The sequence below is a fragment of the Amphibalanus amphitrite genome, unplaced genomic scaffold (genome assembly GCF_019059575.1).
Source record: "Amphibalanus amphitrite isolate SeventyFive unplaced genomic scaffold, NRLGWU_Aamphi_draft 001126F_arrow, whole genome shotgun sequence".
Taxonomy (NCBI): Eukaryota; Metazoa; Arthropoda; class Thecostraca; order Balanomorpha; family Balanidae; genus Amphibalanus; species Amphibalanus amphitrite.
The window spans coordinates 112,655-134,870 of NW_024882620.1; the positions used below are offsets into that span (position 1 = coordinate 112,655).

Here is a 22,216-nt window from a genome sequence, read left to right on the forward strand (position 1 = left end):
GATTTCGCTGAAACTTTAAAAAAGATATTACCTTCTAAGAAGACTGAAGATGCATTCTAATTGACACCTTTGAAGACGTCACTGAGTTACACCATATATGGAAAGCCTCAGAAACAGTGAATCGGAGCGAGCGACCGACGTTAAGCGCTATTGAGTGACAGTTCCTCTCCCAGGCTTCATGGGATTCGCATTGTTTCGTACGGGCTAATTCAGGACATATAACGATGCTCTGTATGTATACTTGAGGAAGATATCGGGAGGAACCTAGTTTCAGTTGGCCCTTCGTTCGGTCCGTCTGTCGGTTGGTCAGCGGTTGCTCGTTTGCTCGGTCAGTCGGTCATTAGTCTGTCGTTGGGTTGGTCGCTCGTTCGGTCGTTTCGTCAGTTCGACCGTTTGTTCTTTCGCTCGTTCGTTTGATCGTTCGTTGTCGACTGGCAGGTCGTGTCCGTCGGTCAACCGGTCGGTCGGTCAGTGGTCAATCGTTATTTCGTTGCTCGGTAGTTCGGATGATCAGGGACTGCTCGTTTGTGTCGGTGGGTCAGAAGTCAGTCATCCGTCTGTTCAGTCAGTCGGTCAGCTGTTCGATCGTCCGATCGTTCGGTGGTCGTCGGTCGGTCGGTGCTCGGCTGGCACATGACCGCCGAAACCGGCCCGGCCCGGCCCGGCTGACGTCAGTGCAGCCCGGGGTCCGAGCCGGTCCGGCCCGCCGCCAGCCAGCTCATCCAGCTCGAGCTTCCCGTGCCGCGTGCCGGAGAGAGATCGCCCGGTGTGGCCGGCTCGAGCCACTGCCGCCCGAGACGTCGGCGGAACAGCACGCGCCGGCAGCGGCCTCCGTGGGATACCTGGAGACGAGCGACGCCTCACGGCGCAGGTAGGCCCGTCCTCGGGACGACTCGTGGCGCTTAGTAACGTCTCATAGCCGTGCTATTGTTTCGGGTTGAAGCATTGTCTACCTGTAACCGTCTGGGTTCATGACTGTGTTCTGTCGCCTACATTAGTTCTCCAATATCACTCGTGTAAACCCAGTACGGCCCAGCAGACAAGAAGGTGAGAGCGTTTATTAGCCCCGCCAACGGTGACCAGCGAATAGCCAGGCCCTATATCGCGCGAGGACTCCAAAAGTTATAACATGGCAATTTGCCGGCACTAAACGAAAACCGGTTTGGGGTTGTAGCGCCGCCTCAGGCCATAGCTGGGATAAGCGCAGAACTCTGAGCGGCTGTCAGAGCATTCCATCCCGCTCCGGGCCGCAGCTCCGCGGTCAGACGGCGCGGCTGCACAAAGTGCACAAATCGGGTGGAATAGAAGGCTGATTGGTGGCAAGCATCTTCACACTGAAGGGCTGTGAGAGGGCACAGGAGTGGATGGCCTCAGTGGGACTGAAGGTCAAGCCATTTCGGCGGGGCGGTGGACACGCATGTCTGCATGATAGGAATTTGTTGGATGAGTGGAAACTGAGGACAACGGTTGCAACAAACCTAACTTCCAAAGACTGGTGAAATCATCAAACTGTGATTGTGAAAACTTCACAGATAATCCTCGGCAGAACAGGAATGAATTTAAAAACTATGCGTTACAAGCACGTATAACAAACTGACAGCCCAAAATGGAGTGACTAAACTGGACAGTGCGTTCCAACGGTGGGCGGTGATGGGCCGTGCACGCGGCATTTTTGCGCTGCTGCCAGCATTCCTGACAGTTATACATGCGCTGCACAGCACGCTACTGCGTCACGACACACCCATCAGTTCTGTGTGTCATTGGTGACCTGTCCGCCCAGCCCAGTACACCACCGTGCCGCATCTCTCCACACCACCCCGTGACCACGCATACCCTCCCCTCCCCTCCCCCCCCCCAGCTAGCCGGCGCGCTTCACTCATGTCCTGCCAGGCGGTAGGTAGGTAGCTGGGGATAATCGGACGTGTTTGACGGTGTTTACGGCGGCGACTGGCTGACAGAAGACAGCTCGGCGGATGTTGTGCGTCCAGGGAGACGGCCGCGTGTAAACAGTCGTCATCGCAGCGTCCCGATGCGCCGAGACCCTGACACACTGCGCGCCCCATGGTGGCGGCTGGGGGTGGGGGGAGACATGGACCCCCTGGTCCGGGCGGTGAGGCCACGTAGTGCAGCGGAGCGCACGGTGCACTGTGTCCCACATAGATGAGGGTTCAGTTGTAGCCTGAGCGCGCAAATCGCTTGTCACTGCTATCAGTCAGTGAATAAATTATGCCGTCTCTTCGGAATTCCCTGATTGGTCGATGCAGGTCCGATGCGCATGGCGCAGCAGAATTAATTTGCTGCCGGGACCTGTCATGGCCCAGACTTTAATACCTCTTTGACATTGGTACTTTTCAGCTCAATTACCTCTATCTTATCGACACATGTCTACATTTTCTTTAATAGGCACCCAAGTATCCAGTGAGGGGATTTATCTGAACGGCTGATAGTCTTCGCTTTCGACTAAGGTCTCCGACGCAGTATAGGTGACAGCGTGACCTGAGGGCGATGGGATTTTCCACGTCATCCCCCTAACCTGTCCGAGGTCGACTGCAGTGGAGAACACCGTAGCTGCGTGCAGGCAGTAGCGGGTGTACTGTGACTGTCTGATGGCCGTCATGGCCTTCATGGAAACCGTGTAATGGACAAACGAGGGATGGGCGTTTATTTTCCGGTTACAGTGCCACCAGCGCTATGTCCATTATATCACTTATATCCCTTTATAAATCTCTTTGAAATGTAATGTTTATCTTTTTGAGCTGGTTCACCATAATTTTATCTTTTTGCACTGCCTTCGATATGTTGAATATTGGATCGACGGTTATTCACCCGCTCACATTTACGTGCGAGCGAAACACACTGTTTCTTCGATTTCGGCCCCACGGTCATCAAAGTCGGTCTTTTGCGAGCGCGAGCGCGACGGATAAATATTAGTGACAACAGGCACTCATCCATTGTATTTTTTCCTGTCAAACAAGGCTTGTATTTAATTCCATGAATTTCTGCTATGAAGTTTCGTAATCGCCTGAATCCACCATTGACGCTCTAGAAACCGGGTGGATTCACATGCACTCGAGTGTGTAGTTGAGTGGACTCGACGCCCGCTGAATTGCCTCGGCGTGCCTCAGACACGGTAGATCCTCCGGTGAGCTGAATGTCAGCGGTCAGCACCACACGGTCAGCGGTTAGAAGTTCTGATCCTGTAAACACCAGCTAGCCTCGCCTCTCCGGACGGGACCTGCGGCCGGCGCTGTCCTCAATCCTTCGGTCAAGGCCACTACACGACCGACTACAGATTAGAAGCGCAGTTTTTGTGGTAGTCCGCACCTGAGGAGCTCTCACACTAACTCTCCAGTCGGTGAAGGCAGGCGGAAAATATTAAACAGCCCCACACTGTAAAAAAAGTTTAGCATTTGGGGTACTAACGGCTGCTATTCGTAGCACCTTTTAGCTTCAAAAGAACCCTACGACGTATTTACAAAGAAGCATGGTGCTAATACTGTGCTAATGATAGCTAACATTCCCATCAAATATTATAAGTTTAGATCACCTATTCTTCTACTGAGCTTAACGTCTACTTCTGCTAGTACCCAGTCCATCAGTGAGTGCTCTTTCAAGCTGGATTTCTAATTAGAACCATTTTAAGTGTTTTAGAAGTTGGTAATGCTGAATATGGTGCTTACGTTAGTATCACAATAGAACCGGACATGCTTACAGAGGAAACAAATTTGAAATTGGCGCCAAAGAAAGTAGCTAAGCCCTGCTTTACAAATCTCTGGGAGTCTTATCACCAGCCCTTTAGCACGTTTTGACGGCGCAGAGCGATATGCGCATGCGCGTGCCAGCTGTTTCCGGCCACGTGTTGCGCCATTTTAGTGGAGTCCGTTGGTCGTGGTGGGAGTGTGTGCACGTGCTCCGGTATATGAAGTGAAATGAAGTGAAGTGAAGTGCTCCGGGCACATGCCACCGAGTGATAGCTCTGGAATGATAGCTTAAATCAGCTATTATCGGTGGAATCCGTCGTGCGTGGCATGGGAGTGCGTGCCCCTGCTCCGGGAGGCAGTGAGGTGGAGGGAAGTGCAGTGCAGCAGTGCAGTGAAGTGAAGTGAAGTGCTCCGGGGCCGGGTGGTACATGAGCATTTGCCACCGACACATGCCACCGACACCGACGTTGATCGACTTTGGTGAGTCTGACACGTTGTATCTTTTGACATTATCTTATATTGTTTAAGTGCTTCATATTCCGACTTTGGCAAATCGCGCTTCTTGGTCTGAAGGAAAGTTGTGTTGTTTGCAAAAATAGCTCCCAACAGAAAAAAAAATCTTGGAACTGATCCAGTTTTTTTTTTGCTCCAGGCATGGGGCCTGGTCAGTTCTTCCGTCGACTACCACTTACAATGGAGGACAACTACGACAACAACACGGTTCCGTCTATCACTAAACGCCGTCTGGTCGTGGATGAGGTCGAACTTATGGCCATGAACGGAACGTCGGTTCAACGACCCCCCCCCCCCGCCTCCCCCAGTCGATCTCGCGTTAATCGTCGGTCACTGCTAGTGTGCAGGTATATGAGCGACCTTTCGTTATTTCCCGTGCGTTTGTTTGTGTATATATTTACATTTGTTTTTCATGCAGATGATATGAAGTGTTAATAAATGTTCCATTATTATTTTCTAATTTTATAATGTGTTGGATGCTTGAAAGATGCACTTACACGGGAATATTGCAGAATGCAAAACACAATCATTGAGACTTGTAGTTATCACTTATCTAGGAAATAACCTTTTTTGCACGTCTTTTCGGCCTTACACAATTTCCTTTTTGGTAATTGATTAGTCCTTTTTGCAGTAACTAGTGAAAGTATGTGCTGCTAAAGAAAGCAGTTTTTGCGAACTTTTCATGCAGCAGCTTTAACTAGTATAGATATTCTACTTTCAGCCCCAATGCTTTCGTTAGCATTATTCTACTTGTCGTGGGGTAACAATAGCGCTAAAACGATTCATATGTGAGTACGGAAGGTACTAACTGCATGCTATTCTTAGCACCTTTTAAAGTTAAGCACCGCTAGGGTACTGAAAATTGGTCTAGCAGGTGTAGGGTACTACATTTAGTACAGGGGTGCTAAACAAATATGGGTACTTATATTAGCACTTTGATACTAAACTAGATCTCAGTTAAGTACGAATAAAATGCTTAGCTTAGCACCGCTAGGGTACTGAAAATTAGTCAATTGAAAAGTACCTTTATGGTGCTAAACTTTTTTTTACAGTGCAGTTGACCCACACAGTCACTGAAACGGAAAATGTCCGACCCCGTGGGCATGTTTAAACATATAAGGGCAGTTCACGAAAGCTACAGGTGCTCCAAGGATGAAACTTTTAAACGTTTTGTTTGATTCCAATTTCGATAGGAATATGACTTCGTTAGTACCTACCTTGGTAAAATATTTAGATCCGACCACAATTAATTGATTTAGCTGAATAGACACCAGCGAGTTATACGTACTCTCTTGTACACTTGCAAGATGGTAATGGAGAGGCACAGTGTTGACGCTTCAGAATAAGTCTTTTGCCAGCCGTCTACTCCGAGACTCTCAATATTAAATGTTGTGCTGGCCCAGCAACTCAGAATGAACTCTTTGAATATTTAAAGGAACTGCAATGCGTGCAGTTGTACAGTCGTGTACAGGTTGATGGTCCCCTACTCTTTATCCACCGGGTTCCTACACTGTAAAAAAAGTTTAGCACCATAGAGGTACTTTTCAATTGACTAATTTTCAGTACCCTAGCGGTGCTAAGCTAAGCATTTTATTCGTACTTAACTGAGATCTAGTTTAGTATCAAGGTGCTAATATAAGTACCCATATTTGTTTAGCACCCGTGTACTAAATGTAGTACCCTACACCTGCTAGACCAATTTTCAGTACCCTAGCGGTGCTAAACTTTAAAAGGTGCTAAGAATAGCATGCAGTTAGTACCTTCCGTACTCACATATGAACCGTTTTAGCGCTATTGTTACCCCACGACAAGTAGAATAATGCTAACGAAAGCATTGGGGCTGAAAGTAGAATATCTATACTAGTTAAAGCTGCTGCATGAAAAGTTCACAAAAACTGCTTTCTTTAGCAGCACATACTTTCACTAGTTACTGCAAAAAGGACTAATCAATTACCAAAAAGGAAATTGTGTAAGGCCGAAAAGACGTGCAAAAAGGTTATATCCTAGATAAGTGATAACTACAAGTCTCAATGATTGTGTTTTGCATTCTGCAATATTCCCGTGTAAGTGCATCTTTCAAGCATCCAACACATTATAAAATTAAAAAATAATAATGGAACATTTATTAGCACTTCATATCATCTGCATGAAAAACAAATGTAAATATATACACAAACAAACGCACAGGAAATAACGAAAGGTCGCTCATATACCTACACACTCGCATGACCGACGATTAACGCGAGATCGACTGGGGGAGGCGGGGGGGGGGGGGGGTCGTTGAACCGACGTTCCGTTCATGGCCATAAGTTCGACCTCATCCACGACCAGACGGCGTTTAGTGATAGACGGAACCGGAGACCCCGTGTTGTTGTCGTAGTTGTCCTCCATTGTAAGTGGTAGTCGACGGAAGAACTGACCAGGCCCCATGCCTGGAGCAAAAAAAAAAACTGGATCAGTTCCAAGATTTTTTTTCTGTTGGGAGCTATTTTCGCAAACAACACAACTTTCCTTCAGGCCAAGAAGCGCGATTTGCCAAAGTCGGAATATGAAGCACTTAAACAATATAAGATAATATCAAAAGATACAACGTGTCAGACTCACCAAAGTCGATCAACGTCGGTGTCGGTGGCATGTGTCGGTGGCAAATGCTCATGTACCACCCGGCCCCGGAGCACTTCACTTCACTTCACTGCACTGCTGCACTGCACTTCTCTCCACCTCACTGCCTCCCGGAGCAGGGGCACGCACTCCCATGCCACGCACGACGGATTCCACCGATAATAGCTGATTTAAGCTATCATTCCAGAGCTATCACTCGGTGGCATGTGCCCGGAGCACTTCACTTCACTTCATTTCACTTCATATACCGGAGCACGTTCGCACACTCCCACCACGACCAACGGACTCCACTAAAATGGCGCAACACGTGGCCGGAAACAGCTGGCACGCGCATGCGCATATCGCTCTGCGCCGTCAAAACGTGCTAAAGGGCTGGTGATAAGACTCCCAGGGATTTGTAAAGAAGGGCTTAGCTACTTTCTTTGGCGCCAATTTCAAATTTGTTTCCTCTGTAAGCATGTCCGGTTCTATTGTGATACTAACGTAAGCACCATATTCAGCATTACCAACTTCTAAAACACTTAAAATGGTTCTAATTAGAAATCCAGCTTGAAAGAGCACTCACTGATGGACTGGGTACTAGCAGAAGTAGACGTTAAGCTCAGTAGAAGAATAGGTGATCTAAACTTATCATATTTGATGGGAATGTTAGCTATCATTAGCACAGTATTAGCACCATGCTTCTTTGTAAATACGTCGTAGGGTTCTTTTGACGCTAAAAGGTGCTACGAATAGCAGCCGTTAGTACCCCAAATGCTAAACTTTTTTTACAGTGTATGGCTCAGCATTGGCAGCAGCCGCCTGGTACCGGTAGGCTGTGCCGCATGACCCGAGAGTGACGCGGCACAGCCTATCCACACTGTATGACACCGGCTCGGGTCGCCTGGTAGAGCGATTTGACCGGACGCTGCGTTACACCGGCTGGGGGGAGGGGGGGGGGTAAAGGTCAGGCCTGTCTATTTAGCTCGGCTCGGTGGATGAGGCGGGCTGGAGTGTGGTGTGGGGCGGGGGTGATGTGGGGAGGGAGTGAGCGGACCTGGGGCTGGGTGTGTGTGGTCACTTGTCGCATAGAACCGATCGTAATCCACCCTCCGAAAATTCGCTTTAGAGATATTCACAAAACCCAGGGGGGTTCAAACACCCATCTCCCAAGTGGGGTGCGGAAGGACAGGTAAGGGTCCACTCCATACGGTCTCCTCATGAATTGCAGCAAAGAAAGAAAACAGACCTGTCACCAAATAATCTTTCTGAAAAGTGGACTAATCGCATAGCCTCGGACACATAAATAAACATCCAGCACGCGAAGCGTCTCGAACCGGGCCTCTCACTACCGGTCAGTTTGACAGTCTAGCACTCCTTCGCTGAGCTACACCGGATGGTGGCCACGGCCGGGGCAAAGTCTGGCCGGGCGGGCGGCGGGGCCGGGAGGTCGGCAGCAAAGTCAATGAATGTTTTTGTGGTTTCGGGTGCCGGTCGCTCTAGCTTGGTGGAATGATGATGGATCATTGGCAAAACTTTCAACGTGGAGTCCCGGTTCGAGCCTCATCGGGGCTCCGGCTACTTTTCCGAGTTAGGATCTGGTTTGATTTTGGTGGTTGCGAGCCATTTATACGGTTTTATATCTACATGTCGATTGTCGATTGATTGATTGATTCATTCATTCGTTCATTCATTACATGTCGAAATTTAGCATACGGATTGACATCCAGGATCAATCCGATCAATCTACCATTTTCATAAGCGTATTGCCGAAATATCATGCCTATGGTTGCCTCGAAATACCTATGGTTGCCTCGATAACGTGCCAAATCACGTTTTGCACAATGCACAAGTAAATTATATTCGCTGGGTCTTCCGTGCATTGTGCTTAGCAAAAACAGGAATGCAATTATTAAGCGACGCAAAATGTGCAATGCAGCAAGTGACCACACAACCCGCCCAGCCCCCATGGTCCACCAACACGCCCCACACCACTCCCCAGCCCACGCCAACCACCGAGACGAGCCCCTCCCCCGCGCTGGTCTGACGTGACAGCTGGTCTACAAAGCGCTCCACCCGGCGACCCGAGCCGATGTCAAACGGCGTGGGTAGACTGTGCCGCTTCACTCTCCGGTCATGCGGCACAGCCTACCGGTACCAGGCGGCTGCTGCCAATGCTGAGCCATAGGAACCCGGTGGATAAAGAGTAGGGGACCATCAACCTGTACACGACGTACGTGAAACAGGGATTATCCCGAACGGTAGACAGTGCTTACGATTGCTTTACGTGCAAAGAGAGAAAATTATCAGATGTCGATTAACTGATTTGTTAAACGTCTAGACGATTAACAAATTGTTAAACATCTAGTAGACATTTCGTCTAGCCTGAAATATGTTGTTTTTTATATGAAATGTATATTTCTACCTTTAAACACCCGAAAGATGTCGGCGATACGGGATAAAATTATTAAACCGCTCGTTAGTAGAAAAATCTTTTAAACGTCTCGCCTATCGGCTTGACGTTTAAAAGATTCGTTCTACCTACTCGCGGTTTAATATATATTACCAACCAAACAGTCATCCAATATGATGCATTACATTCAACCAGCATTTAGAAAAATCAAACTGAAACAGCGAACGGCTCGTCACTCCGTGCACTTTTCCTTTCACCGAGCATGCCGCTGCACTGGTGAAAACACATAGTTGCATGCAGCGACTACAGCCGGCCGCCGTCTGCCGTCCACACTGGCACACTCGCCGCTGCCTCTAGCAGTCCGAGAAGTGCAATGTCACCGCCCCTGAGCGGCTCACGCTGGCGCAGACTCGACGGTCAGCCCCAGGCAGCGTTAACTCTCTGCGCATCCCACTTTCGCCACGAGGAGGCCAGTTTCTCCGTTCGGCCCATGGCCGGCGGTGACGCGCGGTGGAAAAACGGCTCCTCTCCCGCGCCGTCCACCCGATCTCTACCCCGAACACGCGCCAACCGATGTGTGATTGGGTTCTTAAGTGGTTGGGGTAGGCGTGACGGGTGTCGTGTGCTGTGAGGTGTCAGTCATCAGGGAAATTTGTGTCACAGAAAATGGTTGACTAAAGACGAGATGAATGATTAAACATGTCGTTGTCACGCAAGCCAATACTCAGTCAAGGTTATTTGCTCTGCTGGATTTGAAATGATATCATATTTCTTGGAATTTGGTGTTAAAAGCAATTTCATGAGGTTTTGACTTTCCTGTCTTATCTGACACGCATTAAAATCAAGTGTTTTCTGATCCCGAATTAATAGGACGCTCAGCGCCAAGCGGTTATTTCGGTCAAGGACATCCGGTCTCTTCCACAACCGGTTCACGAATGTATCCGACACTAACACTGGTTTACTATTTCGACAGGTTTTACATAGTATGACATCTCGTGAAGAATTGGCCATGGACTTCAGCAGCCAAGAGCAGGACTCGATCACGTTCGGCAAGAAGTCGGGCTGTTTCATGAACCGCTGCTGTTCAGCGCTGCTGCTGGCGCTGTTCCTGTGCAGTCTGCTGGCCACCGGGCTGCTGGTGCACTACCTGACGCCCGGCTGCAGGTCCGGCAGCGACCTAGTCACAGACGCCGACCACGCCAGCTCAGCCGGCTTCCAACCGGCCGGCAAAAACAGCCTCGAGCCGCAGCCGGAGCCGGAGCCGGAACCAGAGCCGGAGCCGGAGCCGGAGCCGGAGCCGGAGCCGCCGGCCAAGGTGCGTGATGTGCGCCTGCCGCTTCACCTGGTGCCGGAGGGCTACCAGGTCCGCCTGCTGCCCTCGCTGGAGGAGGACGGCGACTTCACCTTCAGCGGCGAGGTGACGCTGACGCTGCTGGCCGCCTCCCCCGGCCGCAACGTCACTGTGCACGTCAAGGACCTGGTGGTGGAAAACGACACCATCAGCGTGCGCGACACGACGGCCGGTGCGGCGCTGCCCGTCAGCGGGGTCCGCTACGACGCCGACCGCGAGTTCCTGGTGATCCTGCTGCCGCGGGACGTGCAGCCGCAGCACCGCTACGACGTCACCATCCGCTTCACCGGTAACCTGAAGGACAAGCTGGCTGGCTTCTACCGCAGCAGCTACGAGGGGCCGCAGGGAGAAAAGAGGTGAGTACACTGAGCGGGAGGGACTGGGGAGGGCGACCAGTCGTACCGCGGGGTTTGGTGATCTGTTAGTACTGTACTCGACTGAAGGAAAGGATTTTGTGGAAGGGAGAGGATAGGGTGCAATTAACTGACCATGGGAATGTGAAAGCTCACAGATGCGTGATCGTTATTCGGAGGAGCAGGAGAATAACTATTATTCTTTTAACCCTCGCCGGCCGAGGGGGGGGCGGGTGCCGCCCCCCCCCCCATAGGGTTTTTTCGCGATAGCTCTGAACACGCTGGCGATAGAGAGCTGAAACTTGGCATACCTGACCTTTGATCCAAGCCGGATCTTTTGACACCAACCGCATTTTTGGGTCAGGTCAGGTCACTGACCTATGACGTCATAAGTGAACCTCTGCACGGTCTTCAGATGTCGCAACTTCGCAACGCCCTCACTGCCAGAGGAGATGTCACAGGGAAATGAAACTTGCAGGATCTAGTATCCATTATGAGTCCCACAACTTGTATATCTCGGATTTTTCCTAAAGGTCATATGAGGTCAGGTCATTTTCGTGACCTCACCATTATAAGTCAATGGGGAAAAATTCAAACTGCTATTCTGGAGCCGGGAACGATCTCCAACTATCTCAAGCACACAGAATCGTGATTTGATGCACTCCTTGCAAGGTTAGATGCGTCACTTTTGCAATGTTGACCTCTCGTGACGTCATTTATGACGTCATCAAGGTCATATTAGTTTTTCGTCAATAACTCTTGATCAAATTGAGCTAGCGAGTCGGGAAAGCCACCAATGGACTCAGGAAGACCTGCCGAATCGAATGATATGCGACATGACCTCTTTCGACCAACTTCGTGACCTGGGGGTGCTGACCTGACCTTGACCTGAGGTCAACACCCCAAGTTGACCTGACCCGGACAAAAAGTATATCATTCGACGCGCCTGAGCGAGACGAACACGATGCTGCCAAAATCGGCGCTCTGCGGCCGTTTTTTGCGAAGTTATTCACCAAAAACTGAACCGTACCTTGGGGCACTTGACCTGACCTCAGAGGTCACCGGTTGACCTAGGACCTTAAAATCGGGTACCAATCTCTGCGTCTCGTAACGGCGCACACGCTCGTTTTTTCCGCGACGCGCTAGCTCCACCAGGGGCGAAACGGCGAGGGGGGGGTCGTACCCGCCCCCCCCCCCCTCGGCCGGCGCGTATGTAGAAAACCAATAGGTCCGGCGAGGGTTAATGTAACGCGTTGCTGAGTTAGTTCATTTAAGCAGTTTTGTAACAGAATGTTAAATTTCTTCATACCTGCGCGAAAAGTAAAAAGTCACCTGGCCACATTATGCAGGGAGTGAAAACAGATGCCAAGACATGTCATTGAACTCAGTCAGCAGCAGCTGCACACGATTGTTTTAGCCGTACATAGTGACGCGGAAACCTGCCTGCATCTCGCAAAGAATCCTGGACTAGTAGCACGCCTACTGCAGGCCGTGTTCACATGTGTCTGATACAATCTATCAACGTCGCGTGCGGCATGCTACCGTAAACGGGTGCGAGGGGAGCAATTGATTTCGTTGTACCCCGCCTGGCCCGTTCATGCAGCAAATCTATCCTTTTAGCGTCTCATGTCATGAGCAGAAGGCCGTCGATTAAAGTCACGTAAAGGAAGTCCCTCGACATGCTTATCAAACGAAACGTTAGCGGCCAACTAATAAGTCACACGCCTAACATCGATAAATTATATGGACGAGAAGGTTTACACCTTATTTCCTGGTTCGTCGCTCCTCGTTTTACCTGTTGTGTAACAGGAGCTGTTCCGAGCCATCTGGTTACAAACCAGCGAGGACCATCCGCACTCGTGCCACTTTCGCCCGCGCCCGTTCCACCGGTTTCGGTTTCCCTTTCTCGAGGCTATTGTTTGGACGCCGGGGTCTTTCGGGAACCGGTCACCAGTTCCGGAATTCGGGAATTCACCGAGAGAATGCGAGTGGAATCGGTTGCATAATTAATTGATGAAGAAGCGGTCCGTCATCATCAGTGACCGGGGGCGATCGTGGTGTTCGGCGGCGCTCGCCACAGCTCGGCGATGTGACCTCTGGCCGATGATCGTCCGTTTGTATACTGTCAGTGTGTGGCGAGACGGGTCCGTCCACACCACCCCAAACCATCCGCTACGCACCAGCTGGAGCGGTGCCGGGCCATGTGGCGGCCAGTGACGGGTGTCGGGTGAGTGAGCGAGGACCCCGTGACGGCCCCGCGCCGATCTGTCAGCGGCGAATTAGCGCGTCTGTCAGCGCCCGCAGCGTCTGACGAGACACTAGAGACGGCCCCGTCACCCCTCCGACGGTGATCCCGGCCTGGGTGGGCTCCGGTGGGGCCGCAGACCCTCGTGTGGGACTAACGATGGCAGGCTCGTCTCGGAGTCAGTAAAACCCGGCTGTAAATTATCAACGATGACGAATGGTTTCGGCGAAAGCTGCCGATAGCTTGTGTCAAACTAATCCACTGTTTGGAATGACATGTCTTTTTCGAGGCCTCACGTTAATAAGATCAGGACGACGGGATTGAAACAGGATATGTCGTGTCTATATGGATTTAAAAAAGATGATAATCATAACTGCATTATTATATTCGTTCAGTCTATTGCTTCGATCCCAATTATTGTGTAAGGTCCTAACCAATTATGAAGTTTCCACTTCAAATATGACGACTGAACTCCATCAAAAACATTTAGACATTTTAATGAATCGTAAACGAACTGGTCCATTCTCCAGTCCGGCCCCAGTCGCGGTCGCACATTTGTTTCGTCGTCGGAGCAGGGAAGGAGAAATCACGCCACTGAAACGTGGACACTGGACACTCAGCCATCACCTGACCGTCTGAGATTCACTATCACTACCGCCGCTGCCGCCGGCGGGCAGCAGCAGCGGCGGCGGCGGCGGCGGCGGCGGCGGCGGCGGCGCAGGATAGCCGTCACCAGCAGCTCTGGCTGCCGCCGTATGCTGCGCTGCCCGGTCGGAGGTCAACGCCCGTCGCTGACCGTGACCGCCAGCCTAGCTGCCCGCTCTGTGGGCCCCACCTCCATACCTGCCGCTCCTCTCCGCGCCGCAGCGGCCCAGTCCGGCCTGCTCCGCCGCGGCTTCTGCGAACCGACGTCATGTTCGATACGGGTTTATTGTGAACGGACGAGGCTCATGAAAGCAACAAGCCCACACAAGGTCGGTATCGGAGCTTTTTAAAGCTGCAGTAGACCCGAAGTTTCTCAAGAATGGTGACCTTCGGTGAAGATTTACACGTCCGTTCCCCTGGAGCGTGTAAATTTCGATTCAAAGGAGCCATTCACAAGTTGTCAGGCTCCTGGCGCACCGCTTCAAACGGCCAGCCCCACCGCCCGGGCTGTGTCGTCTGTTCTGCAGTGTTTGGACCCGCTGAAATCCTAATAAACAAAGCGCTGCGGGCGGCCGGAGACGTATAGTTACCGTGCGTTCCGTGTCACGGCGAACCTGTCTCGCACCAATCGCCGTGCATTGTCGGTGACGGACAGAGGCAAGGTTCGGCGACGATGTCAGGAATCGGTTCAGATAATCGAAACAATCAATCTTACATTGTCGAGAGCGGCACGTGAAACCATTTGCTTCACAAAATTCAAGCTCATATATGGAATTAAATGTAAGGCAAAACAAATATAAGCTCAATTAGAAGAAGTGCTCGCAATGCAACCATTTATTAAGGGCATAGTTTGGAAATGACAGAAACAGACGAGTTGCAATCGTTGATCGTTTATGTAATAAAACATCATGATAGCACGTATAAGCAAACTGCCAGTGTAAACCAGGAACGCAGCAGTCTGCCGGATCTGCGTCTGTTTATTTCGCTCTGTTTACGGTGTTAGATTGGGCCGTTAGTATCAGATACCCACTAACTGGCAGCACATGGCTCAAATATTCCTCTCACACACACACATGCATACAGTCGCGCCAGGCGAATGCCACAGTAGGAGCGCTTAAATGCAATTGTTACAGCACCTCTATCATACTTGGGAGGCGATAGCGTTTAGAACTGTAGAATCATATCACGTAGAAATCTGGTGTGACCTGAGCCGGAGACGATGATTTGGCGGCTTGGCCTATGTGTAACCTAGGTAAGTGCCGAACCTACTTGTGACCTGAGTCAGGGGTGATGATTTTAGCCCGATGCGACCTGTCCGTGCCCGTTTACCGCCGACATCTCACCAGGGCGCTGACACCCGGTGATTTGACCCTCCGTGACCTGACCTGAACCGTGCCCCGGCAGGTGGCCGGGATAACACCCACTAATGTGACGTTCCGTGACCTTGCGTGACCCGTGCTCCGGCAGGTGGCTGGCAGTGCCACCCGATTATCTGACCTGACCTTCCGTGACCCGCACTCCGGCAGGTGGCTGGCGGTGACGCAGTTCCAGCCGACCGACGCGCGCCAGGCATTCCCCTGTCTGGACGAGCCGGCGCTCAAAGCCACGTTCGCCATCACGCTCGGACGTTCGGTCAACATGAGCTCGGCCTCTAACATGCCGATCACGCGGACGGAGCCGATGTAAGCAGGGATGGCGCACCCGAAATTAATCTATTAGTATAGTAGACCGGCCGGCCTGGTTCGCTAATGCTGGTGGAATGCCAACAGTTAGTCGGCGCGCTTATCTTACTTGTCATGGCTGGGACCACCATGCTGCAGCGCAGTAGAGGATTGTTCTTCAATCAACATTCTGGAGAACAACGTGTATAAGCACACTGATTTTGTTACAAAATGCCAAAAATGTGTAATGGAATGGAATTTATAAATGTATTTGGTGCATATCTCACTTACCTATAGGTATTCGTAGTTCCCTGACGTACCAGATATGTTTTAACCTATGCAACTACGCGACTTAGTTACAGCTTTGCCGGCCAATAGTGCTGGTTAATGAAAACAACTGTGGCTTGTTTCACAGCGATGGCAAGCCGGGCTTTGTGTGGGACGTTTACGAGAAGTCGGTGCCCATGTCTACCTACCTGGTGGCCTTCATGGTGTCAGACCTGGCCTCCAGAGAGGCCGATCCGGGGGTCAGCGAGACGCTCTTCAGAGGTATGGGGACACAAAGCAGCTACAATAAGGTTGATCATTTAAAATAATGATTATCGTAATGACTTAAGTACTTGAATTATTCATTTTGTGCGTGGGATGGATTTGTCTTCAATGTCTTCGGTGACCTGACCTGACGGCTCGTTCGGCAGTCTGGGCACGTCCGGCTGCCATTGAACAGGCGGAATACGCCCGCAAGATCGGACCGCAGATCCTCGAGTACTTCGAGGAGTTCTTCAAGACGCCGTACCCGCTGCCGAAACAGGACATGGCGGCGCTTCCCGACTTCTCTGCCGGCGCTATGGAGAACTGGGGACTCATCAACTACAGGTAAACAGTTGCACTCGTAAGGTGTTTTTGACCCTCATCACGTATGTCCATTCCTCCATGACGTCTTCATTCTGATATGCATTAGTAAACGTTGTACGCGTCCGGCACGTTCACCCTCTGGCCATCCGACACATTCACCCTCTGACAGTCGCGCCCGTCACCGACAGGGAGACGGCCATGCTGTACGAGCCCGGCGTCTCCTCGGCCAAGAACAAGCAGCGCGTGGCCGTGGTGGTCGCCCACGAGCTGGCCCACCAGTGGTTCGGCAATCTGGTCACTCCCAGCTGGTGGACCGACCTGTGGCTCAACGAGGGCTTCGCCAGCTACGTCGAGTACATCGGCGCCGATAAGGTGATTCTGAGTTAGGAACGACGAGACAAGATCGTTGTAGAATAAGGTCAGTTTCCGAAAGGTGCTATAACGATTTTGACTCCAACCAAGGGATAAATAATGTTTTTATCGGAATTTATTTCATAGGAAATAAGTTCCGTTGCGTCTTGCGAAAGCTGAATGAATTTCATTACGGCTGATACGCCGACGAACTATATGGACTTTTTGTCTTCATTGAATGCCTGGCCATGCGCCGGGCCGCCTGTACCATTGGCAATGTATGTATTCATTCCTTTCTGAATTGGCGTGCCCACATTTCCACTTTCACACCGGAAGCCATTACCCCTCCCGTCAACCCCCCCCCCTCCCCCACTTCCGGTGGAGGGTCGGGGTCGGCCTCGAGGTCGCCGGGGCGCCGCGCCGGTGTGCAGGGTGAAATGAGTGGGGTGCGCACAATGCCCGCGCCCGGTATTCCGGTTCGGGGAAGGTTTGTGCCACTGCTAGGTACTCTCCGTACACACAGAAATACGTTTAAATCCTAACCCTAGCCCTTTTAAATGTTCCTATTGGGGAACAACTTAGCAGAACAAAAGTTTCATTTTTTAATTGCTTTTACGTGTCAATTAACGAACGAGCGCACGCAGATCTAACACACAAAGCACAGACCGTCCACACATCGCCTGCAATCACAAATACGCTATCAAACCTTGAAACTAAAATTAGAGCAGCGTGTGCTGAGCGATGCTGCCGATGAAGCCGTCCTTCCACGGGAGTAATCCGCCCATGGCCTATATCGCACATGTCTTGGCAGACGGCGGCTCGACGCCGACCGCCGTCCTTGAGAGTAGACATGCTGCGCGGATTGCACGGATTGCACGTCCCGTCCGTGATGGATTGTGGCACTCAGATTACCCCGATGCAGAGCTCCGAAGTGTGCGGACCTTTGTCAGCGTGGCGAGCTTTGATTCGTGTAATTCATTGCCACCCTTGTCTGGAGCGTCGCCTGTGGCAGTCAATGTGAAAGTGGTCTGGGCGGACGAGCGAGCAATGAGCACTCAGGGCGATGTGTGTGGCTCGTAGAGGTGCCAGAAGGGACTGTCCAGTGTCCGTACCTATATGTAAACTCGTCAGTGACGTTCACGATATCTTGAAGTCATTGACGTTCCTGGTTCGTGCGATCTTTATTGACGTCATTGATCGGCACAGGTGTCACTGACGTGGGCGTCAGTCGCACTTCGATCAGTCGCTGGCATCACTTGTATTTACAGACATCGCCAGTCCGGCGTTCCAACAGCATTAGGCACTACATACATTGGTTTATATCGTGCGCCACATGCCTGCCCGAAGTCCTCAAATAGTCGCGTGCCGTCCCGAGAACCGGTCTTTTTCCGTCCCATGCCGCTTCTGTGCTCGATGCAGTCTGACGGAGACCGCTGACCGGGTCCCAATAGCTCCCCGACAGTCCGGGCGAGGGAGGACAGAACGAACGTCCGTTCCCTGCAGTCCCGAGGGAAGGCCCCCACGTCCAGACAACAGACGTCGTGCGACGGACGGCCGTGCCGCGCCGCTTTTGGCCCAGCCGCGCCGCGACAGTCTCTGGCCGTCACTCACCGTCGTCCCCGCAGAGCTGTTCGTCACAGACTGATGAGGGACGAACTGGGACAGACTGGGCCGAGTTCGTTGGGTCAGGACATCTTGTGTTATACGAGTGCACCCAATCTGAGATAGAGGGATGGCCTCGCAGTCCCGGAGCGTTGGTCCATCCGAAGGGCTCGTCGGGTGTCTGTATGATGGAGATGCTGCCAATTTTAGCTTCATCAGTCCTGTAGGTGCTATATTGGCCGAGGCTGTGTGTGGGGATGACAGCTACGAGAAGCATTACCATTGTCGGCGGGCGTAGGGGAGAGTGGGGCAAAGCGGCCACCCTAACGTTTCTAACGATGCCGACGCTTGATTTTTAAACTTGGAAAGATTCTTTCTATACCAATGTGATCCTTATTAAATTGTCTTTTATTCCAACTGCGTTTCATTTCCAAAGGCGTTCACATATGGGAGATATTGACAAAACTTTAAACCTATAGCATATTGGCCACTTTGCCCCATCCCTGAGGCAAAGCGGCCACTGGCGACTTCTCAAGTCCCGATATGAGAAACAGAATAGTTGCCTCATGCACGACTAGGGTATTTGATGCTGACAAGGTTTAAGGGAAGATGGATGTTTACTTTGTTATCTTCCCACCTATTGCTAAACAAAGAAAGAATTTTCTTGGAAAAACATTTAATTGAATAATTTGGTAACTCATGTAACCGAAAAGTGGCCAAGATGAATGCATGACGACACATTTGAATATAAATAATGTTTTTATCCAGATGGAAACAACTTATGGTCAATTGGGGGCTGGCCACTTTGCCCCGGCCGCTTTGCCCCGCGCATACCGTCCGAGACAAAAATATTCCAGCTCAGCTATTAGTGGGGTAAAAAGCATTAAAATTGGTAGAAGGCATGTACGATAACCACGCAATGCATGGACAAAAACGCTTATAATAATTCCAAACGGTTATGGAATCAAATAACATTTAAAAATTGTAAACATAATTGGTAACCTGGCAAGAAATGCTTTTCCGTGTTTCACAGAACAATGGCGATGGGCCTGAAACCCCGGTCTGGCTCATTCGAACGACCGCAAAGAGAAGTATAATTGGAAATCATAAATTGGAACTGACGCCAGCTGTGGAGGGCTAAAACGATGGATGGCCGCTTTGCCCCGGGTGGCCGCTTTGCCCCACTCTCCCCTATATGCGTACTGGAACCGACGCAAAAGAGGCTGGCATAATCAGCATGCTTTATATGCGGTACGAAGAACAGACAGACGCTCTGCTCGCCGCGACAAAACAGGCTGCCGGCCGAACCAGAGACACTCGGAAACGATAGTTGCTTGGAAATGAATAGTCGTAGACAGACCCAAGGCCCTAAAAACAGACAGACCAACACCAGTAATAAGGAAACGCTATGCTTCATCCCCAAGCAAAAACTATTGAGATGAACGAACGTGTCGGCTCTATACGCACCAACGCGTCTGCTCGCCTATCCGTTCAGCGAATCTCGTCTCGCAGGCCAATCTTATTCTATCGTCGATACGTTCGCCGTTTGCGACCCGTAGCACGTTCCATCAAAGCATAATAAAGTGAGTACCTCACTGTTTGCAGGCTTAGGGGAAAGTGGGTGTATTGCGCCCTCCTTACCAATTGCGCCCGCCCACATTCCCACGAATTCAATGGCATGTTAAGCATTTTGTTTTCGAAAACATTATTTTCACCACTGGATAGTTCCTTTTATGGCCCAAGCTCTCCGATGAAGCCAATCAGCAAGGCTCATTACGCCATCAAAGATGTTACGGCGTTTTCTTAACTTTTTTGCAGCATTTTGAACCGTTGGCTATAAAAATAGGCGATACATGTGTGATTTTGAAAGTGATATTTGGAAAGAAAAATCCTTTTTTCATTATATTTCACTGAAACAGTAAACATCCTTCAGCATCTTTATGGTAACTTCTACGCTTTTATTAAAAAGTACCCCAATTTTAATTGCGCCCATGGCAATTGCGCCAGGGGGGCGCAAATAGAATAATGGTGTAGCTATTGTATCACGACAGTATGAATGCATCATTAACTGATTGCAATAAAGAAGGAGTTTATGTCAGGCAGGGGAGCAACCCGCCATCGACAGTCCAAAAATTATTTCTCTCATCGAACTTATAATGTAGCTGCCATTTAGGCTATGAACTTGCGGTGTAATTGACAAAATACGACATTTTTAACATGGACACAGGCGTGAGAGGTGACAGCTATGATACAAAGTAAAAACTGATGTCAAAAAAGTTGTAGAAGCAATAAAAAATGTTAATTTTGAGAGAAACGATTGAAAATATAACCGTCTAGGCGCATACGTTCATATATATCTAGTCGGTTACATCAACGTTTTCGTTCCACTTCACAAGCATACCGGACACAGGTAAAGTTATTTACCTGCGCAAAAAACATCGCAATTTATATCTACATTTATTATGCATCGAGCTTGATTCACATAATACATGTTCAAGTAAGCCACAATGACATAGAATGTCGGAGTGTATGCATTCCGTCTCCTTTGCTTAGCCATGTTAAAGGATAGGGCGCAATTGGATTCTAATTGCGCCATCCCCCTGGCACAATTTACAGCAGTTGTTGGTAAATGCGCCCTTTTGCATGTTTCTGAAAAAGCAGCTGTCAGAAGCAAACGAAACATTCTTAATTGATCGGGAGGCTCTTAAATCGTAGCCAATGAGTTCCTCTTTAAAATGGTTACCAGTGCATGCTTACATCTCCAGTGGTTTTCTTACAATTAGCGTTTTCCCTTAAGGTGGCGCAATTCACCCTCCTTCCCCTATATACCAGAATAGCACTGCATTGCGTGTGGTTTTGCATCAAACTGAACTCAACTTGCGCAACGAATAGGGTCGACGCAGCACGCACCTGCAGTGTATTTAGATACACTGAGCACGCACCCTCCCTGTTGCCTCATATGAAGCAGCTGTGACATCCGGTAACATGTCAGCTCTGTCAATGTCCAGTCACGAACGACCCGCTGGAAAGCATGCCACGAATCGCTGGCGGCTGTTTGGAAGAGCCAGAGACAGGTCAGTAGAGAGTCACACGGGGTCATCGTGGAAGTTATCTGTGTCTGTGATATAAGACGGGCCATGCAGTGGGGCATGTGGAAGGGTGTACTGTATAGTGTATATAGTCGGTCAGTCGTTCGTTCATGCTCGATCACCAGAAAGTCCGTCCATTCATGAGCATCATCGAAAGCATTGCGGCAAGTCATCTCCAACTGGGGCCACCTACGGGACAACGGGGAGACATCAGGCAAAGAAATTAATAACTCATCCGCATGCCATCTATCTTATCGAAAAATCACATCACCGTCTGAGACGCCCCGAGTAAGACGGAAGGGAAGCAGCCAGCAGGCGATCTCCGCCGAACCCCGTACGAACCCCCATCCCGAGAAGCTCAGACCACCGGCACCGCACGGCCCGCCGTCCAGGTCCGGGTGCGGAGCGGCACAGCTGTGCGCCGCCGGTTACGACGTATGGCAGTCGCGGTTTTATGGTGCTCGCTAGAGCTGATCCGGCCTGGCAGCGCTTCTCTCGGGGCCCGCCGGCTTCGTGGAACGAGCGCTCGGCTGGCGGTCCTCTGTTCACTACACAGCCTGCCACAGCAGCAGCCAATCAAACGCATCGTCTGAATTACACGGACATGTAAATATTTACATACATTCCTATTTGGCCAATCAGTCTCCCGAACGACGCGTCTGCACCACAGGGCCCTGTTCTTGCCTGTTATGTGATGTCTCATCCTCTTCGCCGCGAAAGCTTTTTACAATAACATCAATCTATTTCCCAACGTCAGTTTTTGTGTCAGGTTGAGTCTGACTAAAACACTTCTGCTATGTCTCAACCTTTCTCCCTGTCTGCCTGTTCTATGTTCC

At 50.5% G+C, this 22,216-nt stretch overlaps 1 protein-coding gene across 3 annotated transcripts in view; it reads left to right on the forward strand.

The window, feature by feature from the left end:
* Window positions 1–22,216, forward strand: part of LOC122370360 (aminopeptidase N-like) — a 37,379-nt gene that overhangs the window by 4,804 nt on the left and 10,359 nt on the right. For 2 of the 3 annotated variants that reach the window (XM_043345890.1, XM_043345892.1), the window contains exons 1-6: window positions 693–871; window positions 10,202–10,935; window positions 15,349–15,504; window positions 15,899–16,032; window positions 16,182–16,359; window positions 16,527–16,710. In XM_043345890.1, the coding sequence (XP_043201825.1) occupies window positions 10,214–10,935; window positions 15,349–15,504; window positions 15,899–16,032; window positions 16,182–16,359; window positions 16,527–16,710 (1,374 nt within the window). In that variant the 5' untranslated portion in view covers window positions 693–871; window positions 10,202–10,213. Of the gene's footprint in view, window positions 1–692; window positions 872–10,201; window positions 10,936–15,348; window positions 15,505–15,898; window positions 16,033–16,181; window positions 16,360–16,526; window positions 16,711–22,216 lie in introns of those variants that run through there. The other variant, XM_043345891.1, reaches the window with a different exon arrangement.